The 20144-nt window shown below is 43.2% G+C and overlaps 1 protein-coding gene across 2 annotated transcripts in view; it reads right to left on the reverse strand.

Annotated features, from left to right (window-relative positions):
• Positions 1–2111: 2111 nt before the first annotated feature.
• vps16 (VPS16 core subunit of CORVET and HOPS complexes) overlaps positions 2112–20144 on the reverse strand; it is a 97899-nt gene continuing 79866 nt past the window's right edge. For both annotated transcript variants that reach the window (XM_056300984.1, XM_056300983.1), the window contains 5 exons: positions 7936–8018; positions 5348–5444; positions 4990–5093; positions 3755–3997; positions 2112–2210 (listed from right to left, as the gene is read on the reverse strand). In XM_056300984.1, coding sequence (XP_056156959.1) covers positions 3853–3997; positions 4990–5093; positions 5348–5444; positions 7936–8018 — 429 coding nt within the window. In that variant the 3' untranslated portion in view covers positions 2112–2210; positions 3755–3852. The remainder of the gene's footprint in view (positions 2211–3754; positions 3998–4989; positions 5094–5347; positions 5445–7935; positions 8019–20144) is intronic.

Below are 20144 nucleotides of genomic sequence, written 5' to 3' on the forward strand. Positions count from 1 at the left end.
TATGTCGAGGGCATTGATGCTATGGACCTGCCTGCACGTTCCCCAGACCTGAATCCAATCGAGCACCTCTGGGACATCATGTCTCGTACCATCCGCCAACGCGATGTCGCACCACAGACTGTCCAGGAATTGACCGATGCCCTGATCCAGGTCTGGGAGGAGATCCCTCAGGAGACCATCCGTCGTCTCATCAGGAGCATGCCCAGACGTTGTAGGGAGTGCATACAGGCACGTGGAGGCCACACACACTACTGAGCCTCATTTTGAATCGTCTTGAATAATTTCCACAGAAGTTGGATCAGCCTATGTTCTCATTTTCCACTTTGATTTTGAGTATGATTCTGAATCCAGACCTTAATGGGCTAATGATTTTGATTTCCATTGATCATTCTTAGGTTATTTTGCTCTAAACACATTCCTCTGTCTAATAAATAAAGATTTTCAGCTGAAATATTTCATTCATCGAGGTCTATATTGTGTTTTTAGGTGTTCCCTTTATTTTTTTGAGCAGTATAGTTTTGGAGAATGTGAACATAAGATATCATCAAGACTAGTTTTTGAGAGAATGTGAACATATGACATCATCGACTAGTTTTGTAGAGAACGTGAACATATGACATCATCAAGACTAGTTTTGGAGAGAACATGAACATACGACATCATCGACTAGTTTTGGAGCTAACGTGAACATATCACATCATCGACTAGTTTTGGAGAGAATGTGAACATTTGACATCAACAAGACTACTTTTGTAGAGAACGTGAACATATGACATCATCAAGACTAGTTTTGGAGAGAACATGAACATACGACATCATCGACTAGTTTTGGAGCTAACGTGAACATATCACATCATCGACTAGTTTTGGAGAGAATGTGAACATTTGACATCAACAAGACTACTTCTGAAGAGAAAGTGAACATTTGACATCATCAAGACTAGTTTTGTAGAGAACGTGAACATATGACATCATCAAGACTAGTTTTGGAGAGAACATGAACATACGACATCGACTAGTTTTGGAGCTAACGTGAACATATCACATCATCGACTAGTTTTGGAGAGAATTTGAACATTTGACATCATCAAGACTAGTTTTGAAGAGAAAGTGAACATATGACATCATCAAGACTAGTTTTAGGCCGCTCTGATGGCCCAGCGAAATAAACCACTGTTCTCGCGATCTGCTCGTCATGTGGCTGGGAGGTTCATATCCCACACTCGCCGTAACCGGTCAAGGCCAAAGCATCCACGGGGTAAGGCATTCATTAGGCCGTCCTTACCCGAGGGATAGAGGGTGTAGATCAATGTAGTGTTCGGGGACTCGTCATTCTCCGGCAACCCCTCTGGCCCATCCGGGACCCTGCAGCCAAGCAACCGAAAGCATTCTCCCTACGCCTCCTTTGCAGCCTGAAGGTAATGCAATCCATGTGAGGCTTCAGCGTGTAAAATAGCGAGAGCAGCCGATGCAAGTTTGAAGGAAGCTGGTGTTACGACTATCTCCTTCCTGTGGAAATGTGAGCCAGGGGAGTTATTCGACAAGAGTTCTGGCAATATGCCATTGGCTTAATCGGGTGGGATAAGGGGCAAAACTAGAAGAAGAAAAAAGACTAGTTTTGGAGAGAACGTGAACATATGGCATCATCAGGACTAGTTTTGGAGAGAATGTGAACATATGACATCATCAGGACTAGTTTGGGAAAGAATGTGAACATATGACATCATCAGGACTAGTTTTGGGGAGAATGTGAACATATGACATCATCAGGACTAGTTTTGGAGAGAATGTGAACATATGACATCATCAGGACTAGTTTTGGGGAGAATGTGAACATATGACATCATCAGGACTAGTTTTGGAGAGAATGTGAACATATGACATCATCAGGACTAGTTTTGGGGAGAATGTGAACATATGACATCATCAGGACTAGTTTTGGAGAGAATGTGAACATATGACATCATCAAGACTAGTTTTGGGGAGAATGTGAACTTATGACATCATCAGGACTAGTTTTGGGTCCCTTGCTTCATGCATACTGTTGAATCCTGGGCAGACACTACATGAAAATGAAATGAAACAACACCATGTCACCATCACATATGTATTGTTTGTCAAAGACTGACAACATGTTTATTCTTTAGACAGATGTGTTTGGATCTATACTGGTACTTATACTGCGCTGTAGAGAGGAAGATGAAGGCCGTCTGTGGACAGAAGAGAAATATAGCTGCAGTGGACAAAAAGGATCGCTGTTCAGACGGTAACCTTGACAACTTTTAGTTGAGTACATGAAGAAGAAAAAGTCATTTCAGATCAATAATGTGACTGATTCCAAACATATTCCAACTTTATGAAAAAATCCCATGAGGCATCGCTGCTCTTTACTACTTGTTATTCCAACCATCGTGGGAACCAGGGGACAGGTTAGTGAAATTCCTTTTTTTTTCCTTCTTAAATTGTTATTCATGTTTACTAAACAGGCAGAACCATTGCATTACTAGCTGTTGTGTGAAAGCTGTAACCCTCTAGAGGGCTGTGTACTGGGAGGATGAGGACTGTCAGCTGTTTCACATACCCAGAGACATCACCATGACATATATATATATATATATATATATATATATATATATATATATATATATATATATATATATATATAAAAAGCACGGTGACAACTCAGAGACCACACTTTCTTTCACTCAGTTTCCAGTCAAATGACCATTCGATACAGATTATTTTTTGTGTGTCAAACAATAATGCTGAGAACATATTGAACAGAAAATTACACAAAAGCCTCCAACACTATGTATATTATCAAGTCTATCAGGATTCAGTTTGCCCATGCATCTAAAATGACTAAAAGGAAATATTTCTGATGAGATTAGAAAATAATTCACTTGCATGAAGAAGGTTTAAGTCAAAGGAAAATAAGAGAAAAAACAGGAGTTTCTAAAATGGGAGTTCAAGAAAATCATTGCAAGATATAGAGAAAATCCTTCCACTGTGAGAAGAGAACCGGAAACTGTGGGTCTGGAAGGATGTGCAGCCATCAAAAAGACGTTACAGAGAAAAGGAAATGGAACAAAAGCAAAGAAAAATGTGCACTGGTACACCAAAACTGGACACCTAAGATTTGCTGTAAGGTTTTAAGGACCAAATAGTCTAAATCTGAGATTTCTGGAAGTAAGAGAAGGCAGTATATGTACGCCACACCATCTAAGCAGTGAAAGACTCTTGGAACTGCACCTATAATCATCAGTCAAGAACGGTGGAGGATCAGTACAAGTTTGGAGATGTATAACAACATCTGGACTTGGGGATTTGTTTTGATTTTGTTTTTGAGAACATCATGAATGCTGATAAATATAAGCAAATCTTAATACATCATGAGATTCCCTCTGGAAAACGTTTGATTGGAGACGAATTCATTCTTCAGCAAGCTAATGATCCCAAGAACACTGGATATCAAACTAACAAAAGGGCAGTCTCTGACACTTGCACAGTACTGTATATATATATATTTAAATCCAGAAGAGAGTGATAGTTCCAGACCTCCACTTCCAGACTCCAGTTCCTAAACCTCCACTCAATGTATTACATAATTGTTTATAACACACCTCCATCTGACAGCTGGGACAAAGCATACAACTGACAAAGTACAAGTGTATATATATATATATACACACACACACACACACGTCTCTCTCTCTCTCTCTCTCTCTGCCCATATGTAGTTGGTGAGGCTCACGTTTATCTTATGGCAGTGCTCAGCCTGAGCTTCTTTTCACTCGACTTCAGATGGAGGATTCACTTTTATGAAGCAACGGTTCTGGTTTGGAGAGAGGATCATTTTTTTCCAGTGGTGGTTCTGGCCCGGTTGAGTCTGTCTATGAGAAGGCGGTCAGTGGAGGCAGAACATTGGGCCAACACCATCCCGATCTCTGCTTCGCTCCTCCTCTCTATGGCTGCCTCCGCTGCTCCCTCCAGATCACTGAGGACCACAAGCAACAAGTCACACTGTCATGCAGTTATTTCAGTTTTCGACAAATCACATGAAGAGAAGGAGAGCGCACACATCACAAAAACTAGAAATCAGCTGCTGGACCAAGAAGACACTAACATGAAGATACACGAAGGTCTGCATGCTCTTCTTCAGATCTTAAATAGATCATGAGCTCTGGTCACATGACAATGATGTGACCAATCATGTAGCTGGAAATGTCACTTTTTAGATGTCTGAATAAACGTCATGTTAGGAAGCTACTGTATGTGGACCTTCCTTTAGCTTCATTTTAGTCTTCTAAAAATCAACACTGAAGAGTCATTGTTCATCACACTGACAAAAACTAGGAAGCTTCTTTGTTGTGTGTGTGTGGTGCAGTTTAAAACCTGTATTACAGCTGGCGTAGCTTAACGTTCTTCCAGTGTTATCTGTGACATATTACAGCTGGGAGCAATTCAAATGGTCTGAGAGAAAACCCAGCCCCTGTGTTTCAACCTGCATCTGTGTTCAGGAGCTCGCCATGTTCTTGTCGTCACTAATGGATCTCAGAGGTAGAGCGTCTAAATCTTTATAAATACTTCAGCTGTAAGTAAAGCAGTTTCACAACATCAGTGTGGGTGTAAGTGAGAGACTCGCTGGAGAAGATCTCCCTACATGCAGAGATGAACAACTGCGGTTAGTTTTACCCTCCGTGGTGTATGGCCAGAGGCTGGCACACCGCTACTTTGGAAATAACAATATTTATAAATACTTCAGCCTTAAGTAAAACAGTGTCTCACAAAATCAGTGTTTGTGTTACTGACAGGTTTGCTAAAAATGTAAAAAAAAATTTACTTCTCCAGAGCTGCCCACCCTCGCTTTAGTCACTTACTTTAACATCTTGTTCAATTAATGCTTCTGTGTTTGGTTTTAGTTGAGAGACGCATGGGAGAAGTCAAAAGCACACACACACACACACACACACACACACACACACTTACCCAACAGCCAGGTGAGCTTTGACCTTCTGCTCTGGTGTTACCTTTGAAATGTACTTCTTGGCCTCATACTTATTGTGATGTTTTACACACACTTCTATAAAGACCTGAAGATGAAAGCAGAGGTGAGAAGAAGAGAAAAGAGGGAAGGAGAAGATTAGAGAAGGACATGGGGAGAGGAGAAGAGGAAAAACAAAAGGAGACCAGAGGAATGTTGGTGAACCATCAATTAAGCTGACTGATAATTGTTCTGGTCTTCATTATAATTATTGTTTATTAATATTCCTGTTCTTTCTCTTTGACACAATAAAACATTCAAATAAAATAAAATATCAGCTTCACTACCAACATGACTTCCTACCAGGTAGCCAATAGGAGACTTCTTGCTCTTGGCGAATTTCTCAAGCTCCTCCCAATCCTCCTTCTCGGCCAGAGACCTCAACTTCAACCACCAATACCTACACACACAGACCGACACACAGACAGAAAGAGAGACTGTGATGGAACCAGATTTGTTTTTTTTTATTGTATTTGCTACACACACCCTAGTGGCTGTTCTGAGTAGTTCCTTTTGTTAACCCCGGAAATAGGAAGTGCTCCACTTCCTCTCAAGATCTTGCCAGAGACGGCTGCATGTTACTGCTAGCTGCAACACAACGCAATCCTTTCCTTCATAGCTTATACATGGCATCATGTGTAAGTTGCATGTGTTATTGGTATAAAAGGAACAGTATGCATCATTATTTCTTTGTTGTGCAGCACAGTAGTGTAAGTTTTCATTTGTATATCTTCATTCTTTGTTGTGCAGCACAGTAGTGTAAGTTTTCATTTGTATATCTTCATTCTTTATTTTGTAGTACAGTAGTGTAAGTTTTCATTTGTATCTCTTCATTCTTTGTTGTGTAGTACAGTAGTGTAAGTTTTCATTCGTTTATCTTCATTCTTTGTTGTGTAGTACAGTAGTGTAAGTTTTCATTTGTTTTTCTTCATTCTTTGTTGTGCAGCACAGTAGTGTAAGTTTTCATTTGTTTTTCTTCATTCTTTGTTGTGTAGCTCAGTAGTGTAAGTTTTAATTTGTTTTTCTTCATTCTTTGTTGTGCAGCACAGTAGTGTAAGTTTTCATTCGTATCTCTTCATTCTTTGTTGTGTAGTTCAGTAGTGTAAGTTTTCATTTGTTTTTCTTCATTCTTTGTTGTGTAGTACAGTAGTGTAAGTTTTCATTCGTATCTCTTCATTCTTTGTTGTGTAGTACAGTAGTGTAAGTTTTCATTCGTATCTCTTAATTCTTTGTTGTGTAGTACAGTAGTGTAAGTTTTCATTCGTATCTCTTCATTCTTTGTTGTGTAGTACAGTAGTGTAAGTTTTCATTTGTTTTACTTCATTCTTTGTTGTGTAGTACAGTAGTGTAAGTTTTCATTTGTTTTTCTTCATTCTTTGTTGTGTAGTACAGTAGTGTAAGTTTTCATTCGTATCTCTTAATTCTTTGTTGTGTAGTACAGTAGTGTAAGTTTTCATTCGTATCTCTTCATTCTTTGTTGTGTAGTACAGTAGTGTAAGTTTTCATTCGTATCTCTTCATTCTTTGTTGTGTAGTTCAGTAGTGTAAGTTTTCATTTGTTTTTCTTCATTCTTTGTTGTGTAGTACAGTAGTGTAAGTTTTCATTCGTATCTCTTAATTCTTTGTTGTGTAGTATAGTAGTGTAAGTTTTCATTCGTATCTCTTCATTCTTTGTTGTGTAGTTCAGTAGTGTAAGTTTTCATTTGTTTTTCTTCATTCTTTGTTGTGTAGTACAGTAGTGTAAGTTTTCATTCGTATCTCTTCATTCTTTGTTGTGTAGTACAGTAGTGTAAGTTTTCATTCGTATCTCTTCATTCTTTGTTGTGTAGTACAGTAGTGTAAGTTTTCATTCGTATCTCTTCATTCTTTGTTGTGTAGTTCAGTAGTGTAAGTTTTCATTCGTATCTCTTCATTCTTTGTTGTGTAGTTCAGTAGTGTAAGTTTTCATTTGTTTTTCTTCATTCTTTGTTGTGCAGTACAGTAGTGTAAGTTTTCATTCGTATCTCTTCATTCTTTGTTGTGTAGTACAGTAGTGTAAGTTTTCATTTGTATCTCTTCATTCTTTGTTGTGTAGTACAGTAGTGTAAAGTTCTGTTGTGTTCTCCACTTAAAAAAGCAGTACATCATCCTCTAGTATGACCCACACCACACCACAGTCTCTGTCCTCTAGGCCAGACCTACATGTGTTCTCCACTACACACAGCAGTATAACATCCTCTGGTATGACCCATACCACACCACAGTCTCTGTCCTGTAGGCCAGACCTACATGTGTTCTCCACTACACACAGCAGTATAACATCCTCTGGTATGACCCATACCACACCAGTCTCTGTCCTGTAGGCCAGACCTACATGTGTTCTCCACTACACACAGCAGTATAACATCCTCTAGTATGACCCATACCACACCACAGTCTCTGTCCTGTAGACCAGACCTACATGTTGTGTTCTCCACTACACACAGCAGTATAACATCCTCTAGTATGACCCACACCACACCACGTTCTCTGTCCTGTAGGCCAGACCTACGTGTTGTGATGACATGAGATGAACTGATATGTATAACATACTTCATTTAACTGTAAAAAGAAAAACCTTCAACCAAAGTAGAATATTCACTGATTTAACTGTAAGCATCGTAAACATGTCACATAATTACCACGACTTAACCTTTTTCTTCCCCCCTTGTTATCCCCAATTGCACTTGGCCAATTACCCCAGTCTTCCAAGCTGTCCCGGTCTCTGCCCCACCCACTCTGCCCATCTGGGGAGGGCTACAGACTACCACATGCCTCCTTCCATACATGTGGATTCACCAGCCGCTTCTTTTCACCTGGCAGTGAGGAGGTTCACTCACACACACACACACACACACACACACACACACAAACCTCTTGTCGGGCACTCTGAAGTCTCTGTAGAGTTGTTCTGCCTGCTTGTGGAGACCAGAGGCCAACAGCGCCTCCATGGTGGCCTGGAGGAAATGACAGCACATAAGTTGATTTGACTGCAGTCCACTTTTACTGCAGTGAACATAACGAGAACGAACTTTCTGTAACTGCACCTTCATATTCCTTTTTTAACAATAGTTTTATTGAACTTAGCATACATTTCACACATGCACACACACCAATAATAATAAATAAACAACACAATAATAATAAACTAAACAATTAACATATTTAACAAAGTAATAGAACAAAAACACATTGGACAAAAAGGGGAAAAGAGCACTCAACAACACACAACAATTTCAAAATTACTTTGCACCATGACATCCAAGGAACTCCAACAATTTTTTTTTTCAATTGCCCTGAGCATATTTCGCCTTATCCTGTGGTTCACTCTTTCTTTCCTCCCTTTGAAATTTATCTTTTTTAAATGTTATTTTAGGGTGTACCTACTGCGGGTGGAAAAGCAAAAGGGGCTACACAGCAGAACATACATAACAGTATACATACAATATTTAAAGACACAACTAGAGGGGAACAGAGCCTTCAGGGGTAAGCAAGGCCATATTCATCTAGACAGCACTACTGTTTATGTCCTTTTCTTTTTGATTTATGTGTTAACCACTTCCCCAGTCTTTTTCAAAATGTCCTTCCTTCATCTGTAACCTGTGTGTGAGAGTCTCCATCACTGGGATATCATCTGTGGTTTGGTGCATTGTCCTGAGCCAGTTCTTTGTGACTGCCTTCTTTCCAGCAGCAAGGAGGATCTTGATCAAATACTGGTCTCCTTTATGCACGGCTCCTTCCATGTGTCCCAGGTATAGCACAAGACAGGATCAAATACTGGTCTCCTTTATGCACGGTTCCTTCCATGTGTCCCAGATATAGAACAAGACAGGATCAAATACTGGTCTCCTTTAAGCACGGTTCCTTCCATGTGTCCCAGGTATAGAAGAAGACAAGATCAAATACTGGTCTCCTTTATGCAAGATTCCTTCCATGTATCCCAGGTATAGAACAAGACAGGATCAAATACTGGTCTCCTTCATGCACGGTTCCTTCCATCTGTCCCAGGTATAGAATAAGACAGGATCAAATACTGGTCTCCTTTATGCACGGTTCCTTCCATGTGTCCCAGGTATAGAATAAGACAAGATCAAATACTGGTCTCCTTTATGCACGGTTCCTTCCATGTGTCCCAGGTATAGAACAAGACAGGATCAAATACTGGTCTCCTTTATGCACGGTTCCTTCCATGTGTCCCAGGTATAGAACAAGACAAGATCAAATACTGGTCTCCTTTATGCACGGTTCCTTCCATGTGTCCCAGGTATAGAATAAGACAGGATCAAATACTGGTCTCCTTTATGCAAGATTCCTTCCATGTGTCCAAGGTACTGAACAAGACAGGATCAAACACTGGTCTCCTTTATGCACGGTTCCTTCCATGTGTCCCAGGTATAGAATAAGACAGGATCAAATACTGGTCTCCTTTATGCACAGTTCCTTCCATGTGTCCCAGGTATAGAACAAGACAGGATCAAATACTGGTCTCCTTTATGCATGGTTCCTCCCATGTGTCCCAGGTATAGAACAAGACAGGATCAAATCCTGGTCTCCTTTATGCACGGCTCCTTCCATGTGTCCCAGGTATAGAACAAGACAAGATCAAACACTGGTCTTTATGCACGGTTCCTTCCATGTGTCCCAGGTATAGAACAAGACAGGATCAAATCCTGGTCTCCTTTATGCACGGCTCCTTCCATGTGTCCCAGGTATAGAACAAGACAAGATCAAACACTGGTCTTTATGCACGGTTCCTCCCATGTGTCCCAGGTATAGAACAAGACAGGATCGGGGGATTTTGTAACCCAAAACTTCTTCACAGAACAGAATGTACACCATCCCAGAAAGCTTGTATTTTCATGTAACTCCAAAACATGTGTGTGGTTTGGTTCCATGTGGTTACATAGTCTCCAGCATGGTTGTTGAATATTTATTTGATATTAATTTTCATTTTGGGTGTGATAAAGTAATGAATTTGGTTCTTCCAAACACATTCTCTCCATGTCTGTGATTGTGTCATGTTCTGATGTATTTTCCACTTATCATACCACATTTTTTCTGTGATCTCTACATTCAGTTCTTTTTCCCCATTTAGCTTTTACAGATAATGTTGAGTCCTTTCTAGATTCCATCAAACAAGAGTACATGATTGACACAGCTCTGGGTGTAGCCTTATTGTATGCTTGTACTAATACCTTAATGATTGGGTGTATCTTATTCTAATTTTTCTTGATTTTTTTTTGTTATAATCATCAATTTGTCCCTATCTAAATAAATCCTGATTTGTTAGTTGATATGTGGTTTTCAACTCTGGAAAGCTTCTCATTTCACCCTTTTGAGTTACCTTGCATATGGCTGATATACCCATTCCTGTCCACTGTTTGAATCTGGTATCAGTTCTTCCTGGTTCAAATTCATCAACATATGCTATCCATCTTAACAGACCAAGTTCATGTCCCAGTTTTAATTGTTTGCCAATGGAATACCATGTTTCTAGAGTAAATTATGTTATTGGGTCTGGATCCACCTCATCTTTTATATGGGTGGGGATCATTCTTCCCCCTATACTTGTTTAGATTGGGAATTTAGATGTAGACACTTCAATATCTTTCCATCGGGCTACGTTAGAGGCTAAATTAGAGGGACCGCTCAGGTTGGACGGTTTAGAGACAAAGCAAGAAAGGCAAGATTGACATGGTTTGGACATGTGTGGAGGAGAGATGCTAGGGTATATTGGGAGAAGGATGCTGAATATGGAGCTGCCAGGGAAGAGGAGAAGAGGAAGGCGAAAGAGCAGGTTTATGGATGTGGTGACGAAGGACATGCAGAGGACAGGAAGAAATGGAAATGAATGATCCGCTGTGACAACCCCTAACGGGAGCAGACGAAAATAGTAGTCGTAGTAGTAGTCGTCCATCGGGCTACGTAATCTGCACTGCTACGTAATCTGCACTTCCACGCGGCGCAATTGGAAGTGCCCTTCCTCCTTTATCTTTTGTTAACTGAAGAGTGGTATAACATACTCTGGGCCTTTTACCTTCCCATATAAATCTTGAAATGAGCTTATCTCATTTAAGAAATTTGACTTGTGGTATATTCACAGGTAGGGACTGGAACAAATATAGCAAACGTGGTAAAATGTACATTTTCATCACATTTATCCTGTCGTATAACCCCAATGGATAAGTTGACCATCTGTCAATATCGTTCCTTGTGCTAACATCGATATGTTCCTAGTTACATTTTTTTTAGGTTTTTAGGTATTTTCACTCCCAAGTAATTAAGCAATTTTGCTTCTCACTTTATCTTAAATTCTTTAAGTTTTTGGTTTGGTGAGCAGTTAAACATGAGAACTTGAGTTTTAAGTATATTTAATTTATAACCTGAATATGAGCCGAATTTTCCAAAATTTTCATTAGGTGCATAAAGGTGTTAACTGGGCCGTTCAGGTGGATCATAATGTCATTCGTGAACAGACTTATTACATTTTTACGACTGTTGATTTCTATTCCTGTAATTGAAGTGTCCTGTCTGATCATTTGGGCCAATGGTTCAATGCATAGCGTGAATACAGTCGGACTAAGGCAGCAGCCTTGTCTGGTTCCTCTCTCTAATGTGACTCCTTCTGAGAGAGATCCATTCACTTTTACTCTCACTGTGGATTTTTTATATAGATAGACTTAATACAATTAATTGACTTTCTGTGAAAACCAAATTATCCCAATGTTAAGTATAAAAATTCCCAATTGACCCTGTCAAGTCAATTCAAGTCCATTTTATTTGTATAGCCCAATATCACAAATTACAAATTTGCCTAAGAGGGCTTAACAGCAACACAACATCCTGTCCTTAGACCCTCTCATCGGATAAGGAACAACTCCCTAAAAAATGTCAAATGCCTTTTCTACGTCTAGGCTAATCAATGCTGCTGGTAACTTGTTTCTTTTTTTTTCTTAAATTTATTTCTGATTTTTCTCTTTTTTCTCCCAATTTAGTGGCCAATCGCTCCCTATTTTAGTTCAAACACCCACCCTTGTACGCGATCGCCAACTGCATTTCTCCGGCCGGCAGTCTCGAAGGAGACACCTCACCACTTTCGTAACAAGGCCAATCCATGCCGAACCGCTGCTTTTTCCGACACACGTAGAGATGCATTCATGTGACTAACACAAACCGACTCCAGCCCCCTCCCGAAGACAGCGTTGCCAATTATTGCTGCTTCATTGAATCCGGCCATAGTTGGATCTGACGAGACCGAGGCTCGAACCCCGGTCCCCAGCGGGCAAACTGCATCGACACAAAGCCGATACTTAGACCGCTACACCACCGCGGACCCTTGGTAACTTATTTCTATGTATTCTATGTATGATGTGTAGCGTTCTGCTAATATTATCATGTGTTTGTCTACCCATAACAAAGCCGGGCTGATCTACGTCTACTAAGTCCGGTACAAATGATTTGGGCCTGTTTGATATAATAGAGGTGTAGAGTTTGTAATCAACATTTAAAATTGATATTGGCCTATAGTTCTGGCAATATTCTTTATCCTTTAGTGGTTTGGGAAGTCCTGTGATTATTTCTTCCATCCACGAGGGCGGGATAGTATCTTTGGTCATAATCCAGTCGAAGGTAGTATAGAATAGAGGTGCCAGTTCTTTTTCAAACTTCTTGCACCACTCCGATGGATATCCATCACTACCGGGTATCTTGTTTGTTTTCAGTTTTCTCATTGCTTTCTGGATTTCATCTATAGTTTTCCCTGTTGTTATGCACTCATTTTGCTCTGTACCAGGGAGTCAGGGAATGCTTTAGTATCATTTTGATTAGGGGCCAATGATTAGGTATAGAGTTCTTTGTGGTAGTCTAAAAATGTTTTCAATTTCTTTTGGTTCATATTTAAGTTGATTTGTTTTTGGGTCATACATTTTATGGATCTTAGTTTCTGTCTGTTGTTTCCGTAATCATCTCGCCAGTAATTTGGCAGCTTTAGGGCTTGATTCATAGTAATTTTGTTTTAAGTATATTGTTTTTATCTCTATTTCCTGTTGGAGTAAATCATTAATTTTCTTTCTCACCTGTTTAATTTGTTGTGTCTTTTGGTCAGTTTTTATTTTATGTTTTTGTTCCAATTGTCTTAGTTAAGAGTATCTTATGTTGTTTCACTTTATCTTTTTTGAGATTACTTGTGTTTGCAATCACTTTTCCTCTTATGACCACCTTTAATCCATCCCATACTCTAGCTCGGTCCGTCTCGTCATTATTATTTTCCTCCAGATAATTCTGAATATCTGTTTTGAGTTGCTCAACTATCAACTTATTGTTTAATATTCCCACATTCGATCTCCATATTGTATCTTTCTGTCTACTGTTTAAATAAACGTTTAGGTAAATGATCAGACATGTCAGACACTCCAATCTGATATTCTTGTATTCTATTCCTATTTTCTTTCTGCATAAAAAAATAATCAATTCTGGAGTATTAGAGTAAGTTGCAGATTGAGGAGAGCCTGGAGAGGTGGAGGTATGCACTCGAGAGAAGAGGAATGAAAGTCAGTAGCGGCCAGATGAAATACATATGGCTGCTCTGATGGCAGAGCGGAATAAACCACCATTCTTGCAATCTGCTCATCATGTGGCTGGGAGGTTCATATCCCAGACTTGCCGTAACCGATCACGGCCAGAGCGTCCACAGGGTAAGGCATTCATTAAGCCACCCTTACCCGAAGGATAGTGGGTGTAGATCAGTGTAGTGTTCGGGGACTCATCGTTCTCCAGCGACCCCTCTGGCCCATCTGGGCGCCTGCTGCCAAGCAGGAAAGCATTCTCCCTACGTCTCCTTCGCAGCCTGAAGGTAATGCAGTCCATGCGAGGCTTTAGCGTGCAAAATAGTGAGAGCAGCCGACACGAGTTTGAAGGAAGCTGGTGTTACGACGATCTCCTTCCTGTGGAAACGTCAGCCAGGGGAGTTATTCGACAAGAGTTCTGGCCATATGCCATTGGGTTATTTGAGTGAGATAAGGGGAAAAACTAGAAATAAATTTATTTAAAAAAGAAAGATCAAATATCTATGCGTGAACGAGAGGGAGGACAGTGGAATGGTCAGGATGCAAGGAGTAGAGGTGACGAAGGCGTATGAGTTTAAATATTTGGGGTCAACTGTCCAAAGTAATGGGGAGTGCAGAAGAGAGTTGAAGAAGAGAGTGCAGGCAGGGTGGAGTGGGTGGAGAAGAGTGTCAGGAATGATGTGTGACAGAAGGGTACCAGCAAGAGTTAAAGGGAAGGTTTACAAGATGGTAGTGAGACCAGCTATGTTGTATGGTTTGGAGACAGTGGCACTGATGAAAAGACAGGAGGTGGAGCTGGGGGTGGCAGAGGTGAAGATGATAAGATTTTCATTGGGAGTGATGAAGAAGGACGGGATTAGGCACGATTATATTAGAGGGACAGCTCAGGTTGGACGGTTTGGAGACAAAGCAAGACAGACAAGATTGAGATGGTTTGGACATGAGAGATGCTGGGTATATTGGGAGAAGGATGCTGAATATGGAGCAGCCAGGGAAGAGGAAAAGAGGAAGACCAAAGAGGAGGTTTATGGATGTAGTGAGAGAGGACATGCAGGTGGCTGGTGTGACAGAGGAAGATGCAGAGGACAGGAAGAGATGCAAACGGATGACCTGCTGTGGCGACCCCTAACGGCAGCAGCAGAAAGTAGTGGTAGTAGAAGTTAGGTAAATGGCACTGTGATCAGACACGTCAGACACTCCAATTTGACATTCTTGTATTCTATATCCTTATTTTCTTTCTGCATAAAAAAAGACTCAACTCTGGAATATACTGAGTGTGTTGCTGAAAAATGACTGAAGTCTCTCTGCAGAGGATAAAGATCTATCCACACATCAAAAAAAGCCCATTTCCACCCATGTATTTTTTATTACTTCTGCAATAGATTTTTCATTTCTCTTTAAGCTCGTTGTGTCCAGATCATAGTCCATTATCATATTGAGGTCTCCTCTACATATACACATGCCCTCAGTTTCTACAGCGATAGTATCCAATAGACATTTAAAGAATTGTTTATCACTTTCAGGCAGTGCATATATGTTCACCAAAGTAATCACCGATCGGTCAACTGTCCCTTTCGCAATAATATATCTTCCCTCTTTATCTTTTATTTCTTTTTGGCATTCGAATTTAATCGCATTAGATATTAGAAGTGCTATTCCTCGTTTGCGAGTATTAAGAGTGGGAGCTTTAAAAGGTGTTTTTGAATCCAAATCTCTTCAATTGCTCATGCTCTGTTTGTAATAGGTGTGTTTCTTGTAGGAAGCTGATCTGTGTTTTATCCTTTTAATTTAGCCATAGTTTTAGCTCTTTTGACTGGGTTTCGTAATCCATTGACATTCAAAGACATGAACTTCATTTCTTCTTGTTTAGTATCCATAGGTTGTTTTTGGGTCTATTAAGTTTATAGTAATTCCCCCACAGGCTAACAGAAACATCATCATGAGTGATTAACAGCATTATAAACAACAGGTAAGAACATCTAACTTTAACTACGTACGTACGCAAAGATGATGTTGTGGTTAAACCGCCCCGAGCTGCCTCCCCGGCATGTTCAAGCCGCTCCCCCAGCTCGGACGTGCCAGAAACATCCGAACGCTGGGCTGCAGCAGGTGTTTGCCATCATCTATCAGGCACACCTGCGGCAATCACGCAGCCCTCTACAAGAAGCCTGCCAGAACGTCTCTCTGTGCTTCGACGTACTGAACCCTGCGGTAAAGCTCTGACAAGCCTATTCGAGTGATTTTCCTGCATACCTTTTTCTCATGCCTATTCCCACGTTGTTGTTTTGTTCCTCAGTATAAAACTCCTGTGTTCCTTTTTTTTTGTGTTTGGTCTCGCCGTTTTTGTTTTCCCTCAAGACCCTCCCTCTGCGAATTCCATGACTCCCTGCGTCTCCCTCACTCCTCGTCCCCAGCGACCATCACATTTTCCCCGGACCTCTCCAGCGATCTCCCTCCGCGTCTCTCTCCCTGGACCCCTCCCTTCGGACTTGACTTCTTGGATCTCGGACCCGAGGGGTAGGCGGTCGCTCAGGCAGCTATAGCCCCTACGCTCCAGAACCCTATAGCTCTAGAGGCAATGGTAAAGGATCACAGCACTCAACTCACCTAACTCCATTATGGGCTTAGCACTGCCTCCTCCCACATCACTGGAGAAATCAGCGGGCTCCAGGCTAACTCGCATACCTCGGCGAACACCCTTGCTTCGCTCTCCACGCAGATCGCTGCTCTGACAGTGGCAGTGTCTAGGATCAGCGATCATCCTGCTCTAACCCCAGTCTCTGGCCCCAGCTCAGCTCCAGCTCCCAGTCCCTCCAAGCCTCCCTCCGGTCAACTGTATCATGAGCCCCGTGAGAGCCTAACCTCCCCTGTCCTAAAGCCTTCGGTGGGGAGTTCGAGCAGTGCAGACGTTTTCTTGGTCAGTGTGAGCTCCTGTTCAAACACCAGCCAGCCAGATATAGGACAGGGGAGGCTAAGGTAGCCCTGGTGATATCCCTGTTGACTGGCAGAGCCCTCAGTTGGGCAATAGCGGCGGTTGGCCATCACGAACCATTCTCAACCAACAATGATGGCTTCCGCATCCGGGGAGGAAGCAGCTGGCCGCCTCCATTCTATCCAGCAGGGAGCTAGGTCAGTGGCAGACTACACCCTGGAGGTTAGGATACTGGCGGCTAACAGTGGGTGGGACAACACGGCGCTTAAGAGCGCATACAGGAGGGGGCTCAACGATTCCATCAAGGATCTCATTGTTAGATACCGGCCCTCTTCCTTCAACGAGCTCGTCAATCTCGCTCTCTGGATGGACAAATGGTTGCGGGAGCAACGTCTGGAGCTCCCATAGACCTACCCCTGCCTAAACTACCAGCAGGTCCCCTGTTCCAGCGTCCCGCAGCCACTCTCCGCTCTCTCAGTACCCCATGCTACCCCCAGCATCATCTGCACCCACATCAGAGGAGGAGCCTATGCAGTTGGGTCGATCACAGCTTCCACTGGAGGAGCGGGAGCAGAAGATGCGTGACCGATTCTGCCTCTACTGTGGGAAGTTGGGCCATTACATACGAGCCTGCCTGACTCACCCACAAAGACCAGCCTCACTAGTGGGGGGGGGGTCCTAATGAACTTCACCCTCCAGCCCCAGTCCAAAAAGGAGCACAACCGGTTATTTCCTGTCACTCTCACCTGGGATAAGGAATCACTTTCTATCAGCGCACTGTTAGATTCAGGGGCAGACGAGTGTTTGATTGACATCTCGCTGGCCCGGCAAGCCAGCATTCCACTCATTCCCCTTGACACTCCCCTCACAGCCCAAGCCTCACTCTTTCAGGTAATCACGTAGAGACTGCACGTTTGTTGGTCTTGCACACCCCTGCAGCGCCCCTAGTGTTACATAGACCGTGGTTGGAGAGGCATGATCCCCACTGTTTCCCTGTCAAGAGTTGGGGATGGTGGTCCCGCCCACCAGGGCCCCTCTCTGCCGGTGCCATCGCATCTGGAAGACTGCCCGGGCCGCGATGTTGCTGACCACAGAACGGTCCAGTCGCAGCGCCAACCGGCGGATAGTGCCGGCCCCGGCCTATCGTCCTGGCCAGAGGGTGTGGCTACTGGCCCGGGACCTCCCCCTTCCAACACTCTCCCGGAACCTGGCCCCTTGCTACGTCGGTCCCTACACCATTGACCACATCATCAACCCCTCCTTGGTACGTCTCCTCCTCCCTGCCTCACTTAAGATCCATCTTGTATTTCATGTCTCTCACCTCAAACCAGTAGCCTCCAGCCCCTTGTCTCCCCCTCTCCAAGCTCCTCTGCCTCCCAGGGTCCTCCATGGTGGCCATTTGGTCTGGGACGTCAACCGACTGCTCGCCGTTCGCCGCCAGGGCCGGGGTTACCAATACCTGGTGGACTGGGTTGGTTACGGGCCCGAGGATCGCAGCTGGGTGCCCCGATCCTACTTGGCCGACCCCACACTCCTGAAGGAGTTTTATTGGCCCTACCCCAATGCCATTGGATGGTCACCCGATGTCTCCCGTAGGAGGGGGGGTCCTGTTGTGGTTACACCGCCCCGAGCTGCCTCCCCGGCACGTTCAAGCCACTCAGACGTGCCGGAAACATCCGAGCGCTCGGCTCGTGCTCTGAGGAGACGAGCGCTGTGCTGCATCAGGTGTTTGCCATCATCACCTGCAGCAATCAGGCAGCCCTCTACAAGAAGCCTCCCCGAACAACTCTCTGTGCATTGACGTACTGAACCCTGCGGTAAAGCTCTGACAAGCCTATTCCTGTGATTTTCCTGCTTACCCTTTTCTCATGCCTATTCCCTCGCTGTTGTTTTGTTCCTCAGTATCTAACTCCCGTGTTCCTGTTTTTTTTAGTCTCGCTGTTTTTGTTTTCCCTCAAGACCCTCCCTCCACGACTTCCACGGCTCCCCGGGTCTCCCTCGCTCCTCATCCCCAGCAACCATCACATTTCCCTGGACCTCTCCAGCGATCTCCCTCCACGTCTCTGTTCCTGGACTCCTCCCTTCGGACTTGACTACCTGGATCTCGGACCCAGACTTCCTCAGACAACCCCCTCGCTCTACGGATTCGGACTTTGGTAGCCAAGCGCACGCACATCGTCACAACAACCCCCACCTGAGATTCCCTTGTTACCATCCCTGTGGCAGTGTTGTTTATCTTCCTGCATTAAAATCGCCTTTGGGTGTTTTCGGTGCTCTGTGTCCGTCTGTCCTTTGGGTTTTGCTACACGGGCCTCTGGTCTTCATTCGTGATACGTAACAGATTACTTCCAAAAAGAGGTGTCAACACCCCTCATTACATGTTGACTCTCTTTGTTTTGAGGGGGAAAGCCTTCCACTTGGGGGGGGCAGCTAGTTGTGAGATTCACCCCAAAAGGAGCTAATCTACCCACAGTAGAGCTGTATCATAGGCACCTGTGTTTTTATTCCTCTCAAGCCAACATGCCAATTATCATTAACCCTTCAAAGCAAAACACATTCAAAACTGAAATGTTGCCTCCACCTGAGTTATGTTTTGAGTCTGTTATTCTTCTCAGTTCAGATCAACTCAGTCTCATCTCGCATTGTTATTCTTGCACTGGAATTCTTGCAGCCGTCCTCTTGCATGCCTCCCTATCTCCAGAGATCGGTCGCCTCTGAGGACTTTCCATGCCGCGGTCCCAGTTGCCAAGGAGGGGGGGGGGGTGGTTTCCCAGCATCTACCCCCGTGTCCCGCACTTCATATCCTCTTCTCTGCATGTCGCTGGCTGCCTCTTCTGCACTGCTGTAAGTTTTCAGTCCACTGTCCCAGTGTATGTGCATCTTACTGAGGGGTGAGTGGCAGCGCATGCCTTCTCCTTTAAGGCTCTTCTGGATGTCTGTGTACGCTTTATGTTGTCGCAGCATCCTTGCAGAGTAATCGTGGTCAAAGTAAATCCTATTTCCACCGAGTTTAACTGTTCTCTTCTCCCATGCTTTTTTCAAATACATCTCCTTCACAGTAAACTGCTGAAAGTTGAGGACAATTGATCTAGGAGGCTGCCTTGTTTTAGGGTTCAGTGCTAAAGTTCTGTGGGCGCGTTATATCTGGAGGTCAGTGTTTATTTTGAGTTCCTCATGCAGCCATTTGTCCATAAACAGTGCAACCGGCGTCGTCCTGTATGCCATATATCTGGATATTATTCCTTCTGGACCTCGCTTCCAAATCGTCTAGTTTGTCCATCACAACTTTCTCCTCCGTCAGTAGTTCCTGGAGTGCACAGGTAGCTTCACTGTTCCTCAACGCGACTTCTTTTCAACGCGAGTTAAAGCAGCATCCACCTTCTCTCTCTGCTCCTATCTCTGTAGTTATTTTGCAAATTCGTGATCAAGGTCTTTGAATTTTGTCAGTTGGTTTCTCATTTGGGCTGTGATTTCGTCCTTGGCCGATTTCAGCTCTGTTTTCAGTTCGTTTCGCAAGGCTTGAATCTGCTTGCTAATGCACTCCAGGCTGGTTTGAAATGACACCATGGTGTCATTAGCATCAGATG

Source organism: Lampris incognitus, chromosome 21, assembly GCF_029633865.1.
Source record: "Lampris incognitus isolate fLamInc1 chromosome 21, fLamInc1.hap2, whole genome shotgun sequence".
Taxonomy (NCBI): domain Eukaryota; kingdom Metazoa; phylum Chordata; class Actinopteri; order Lampriformes; family Lampridae; genus Lampris; species Lampris incognitus.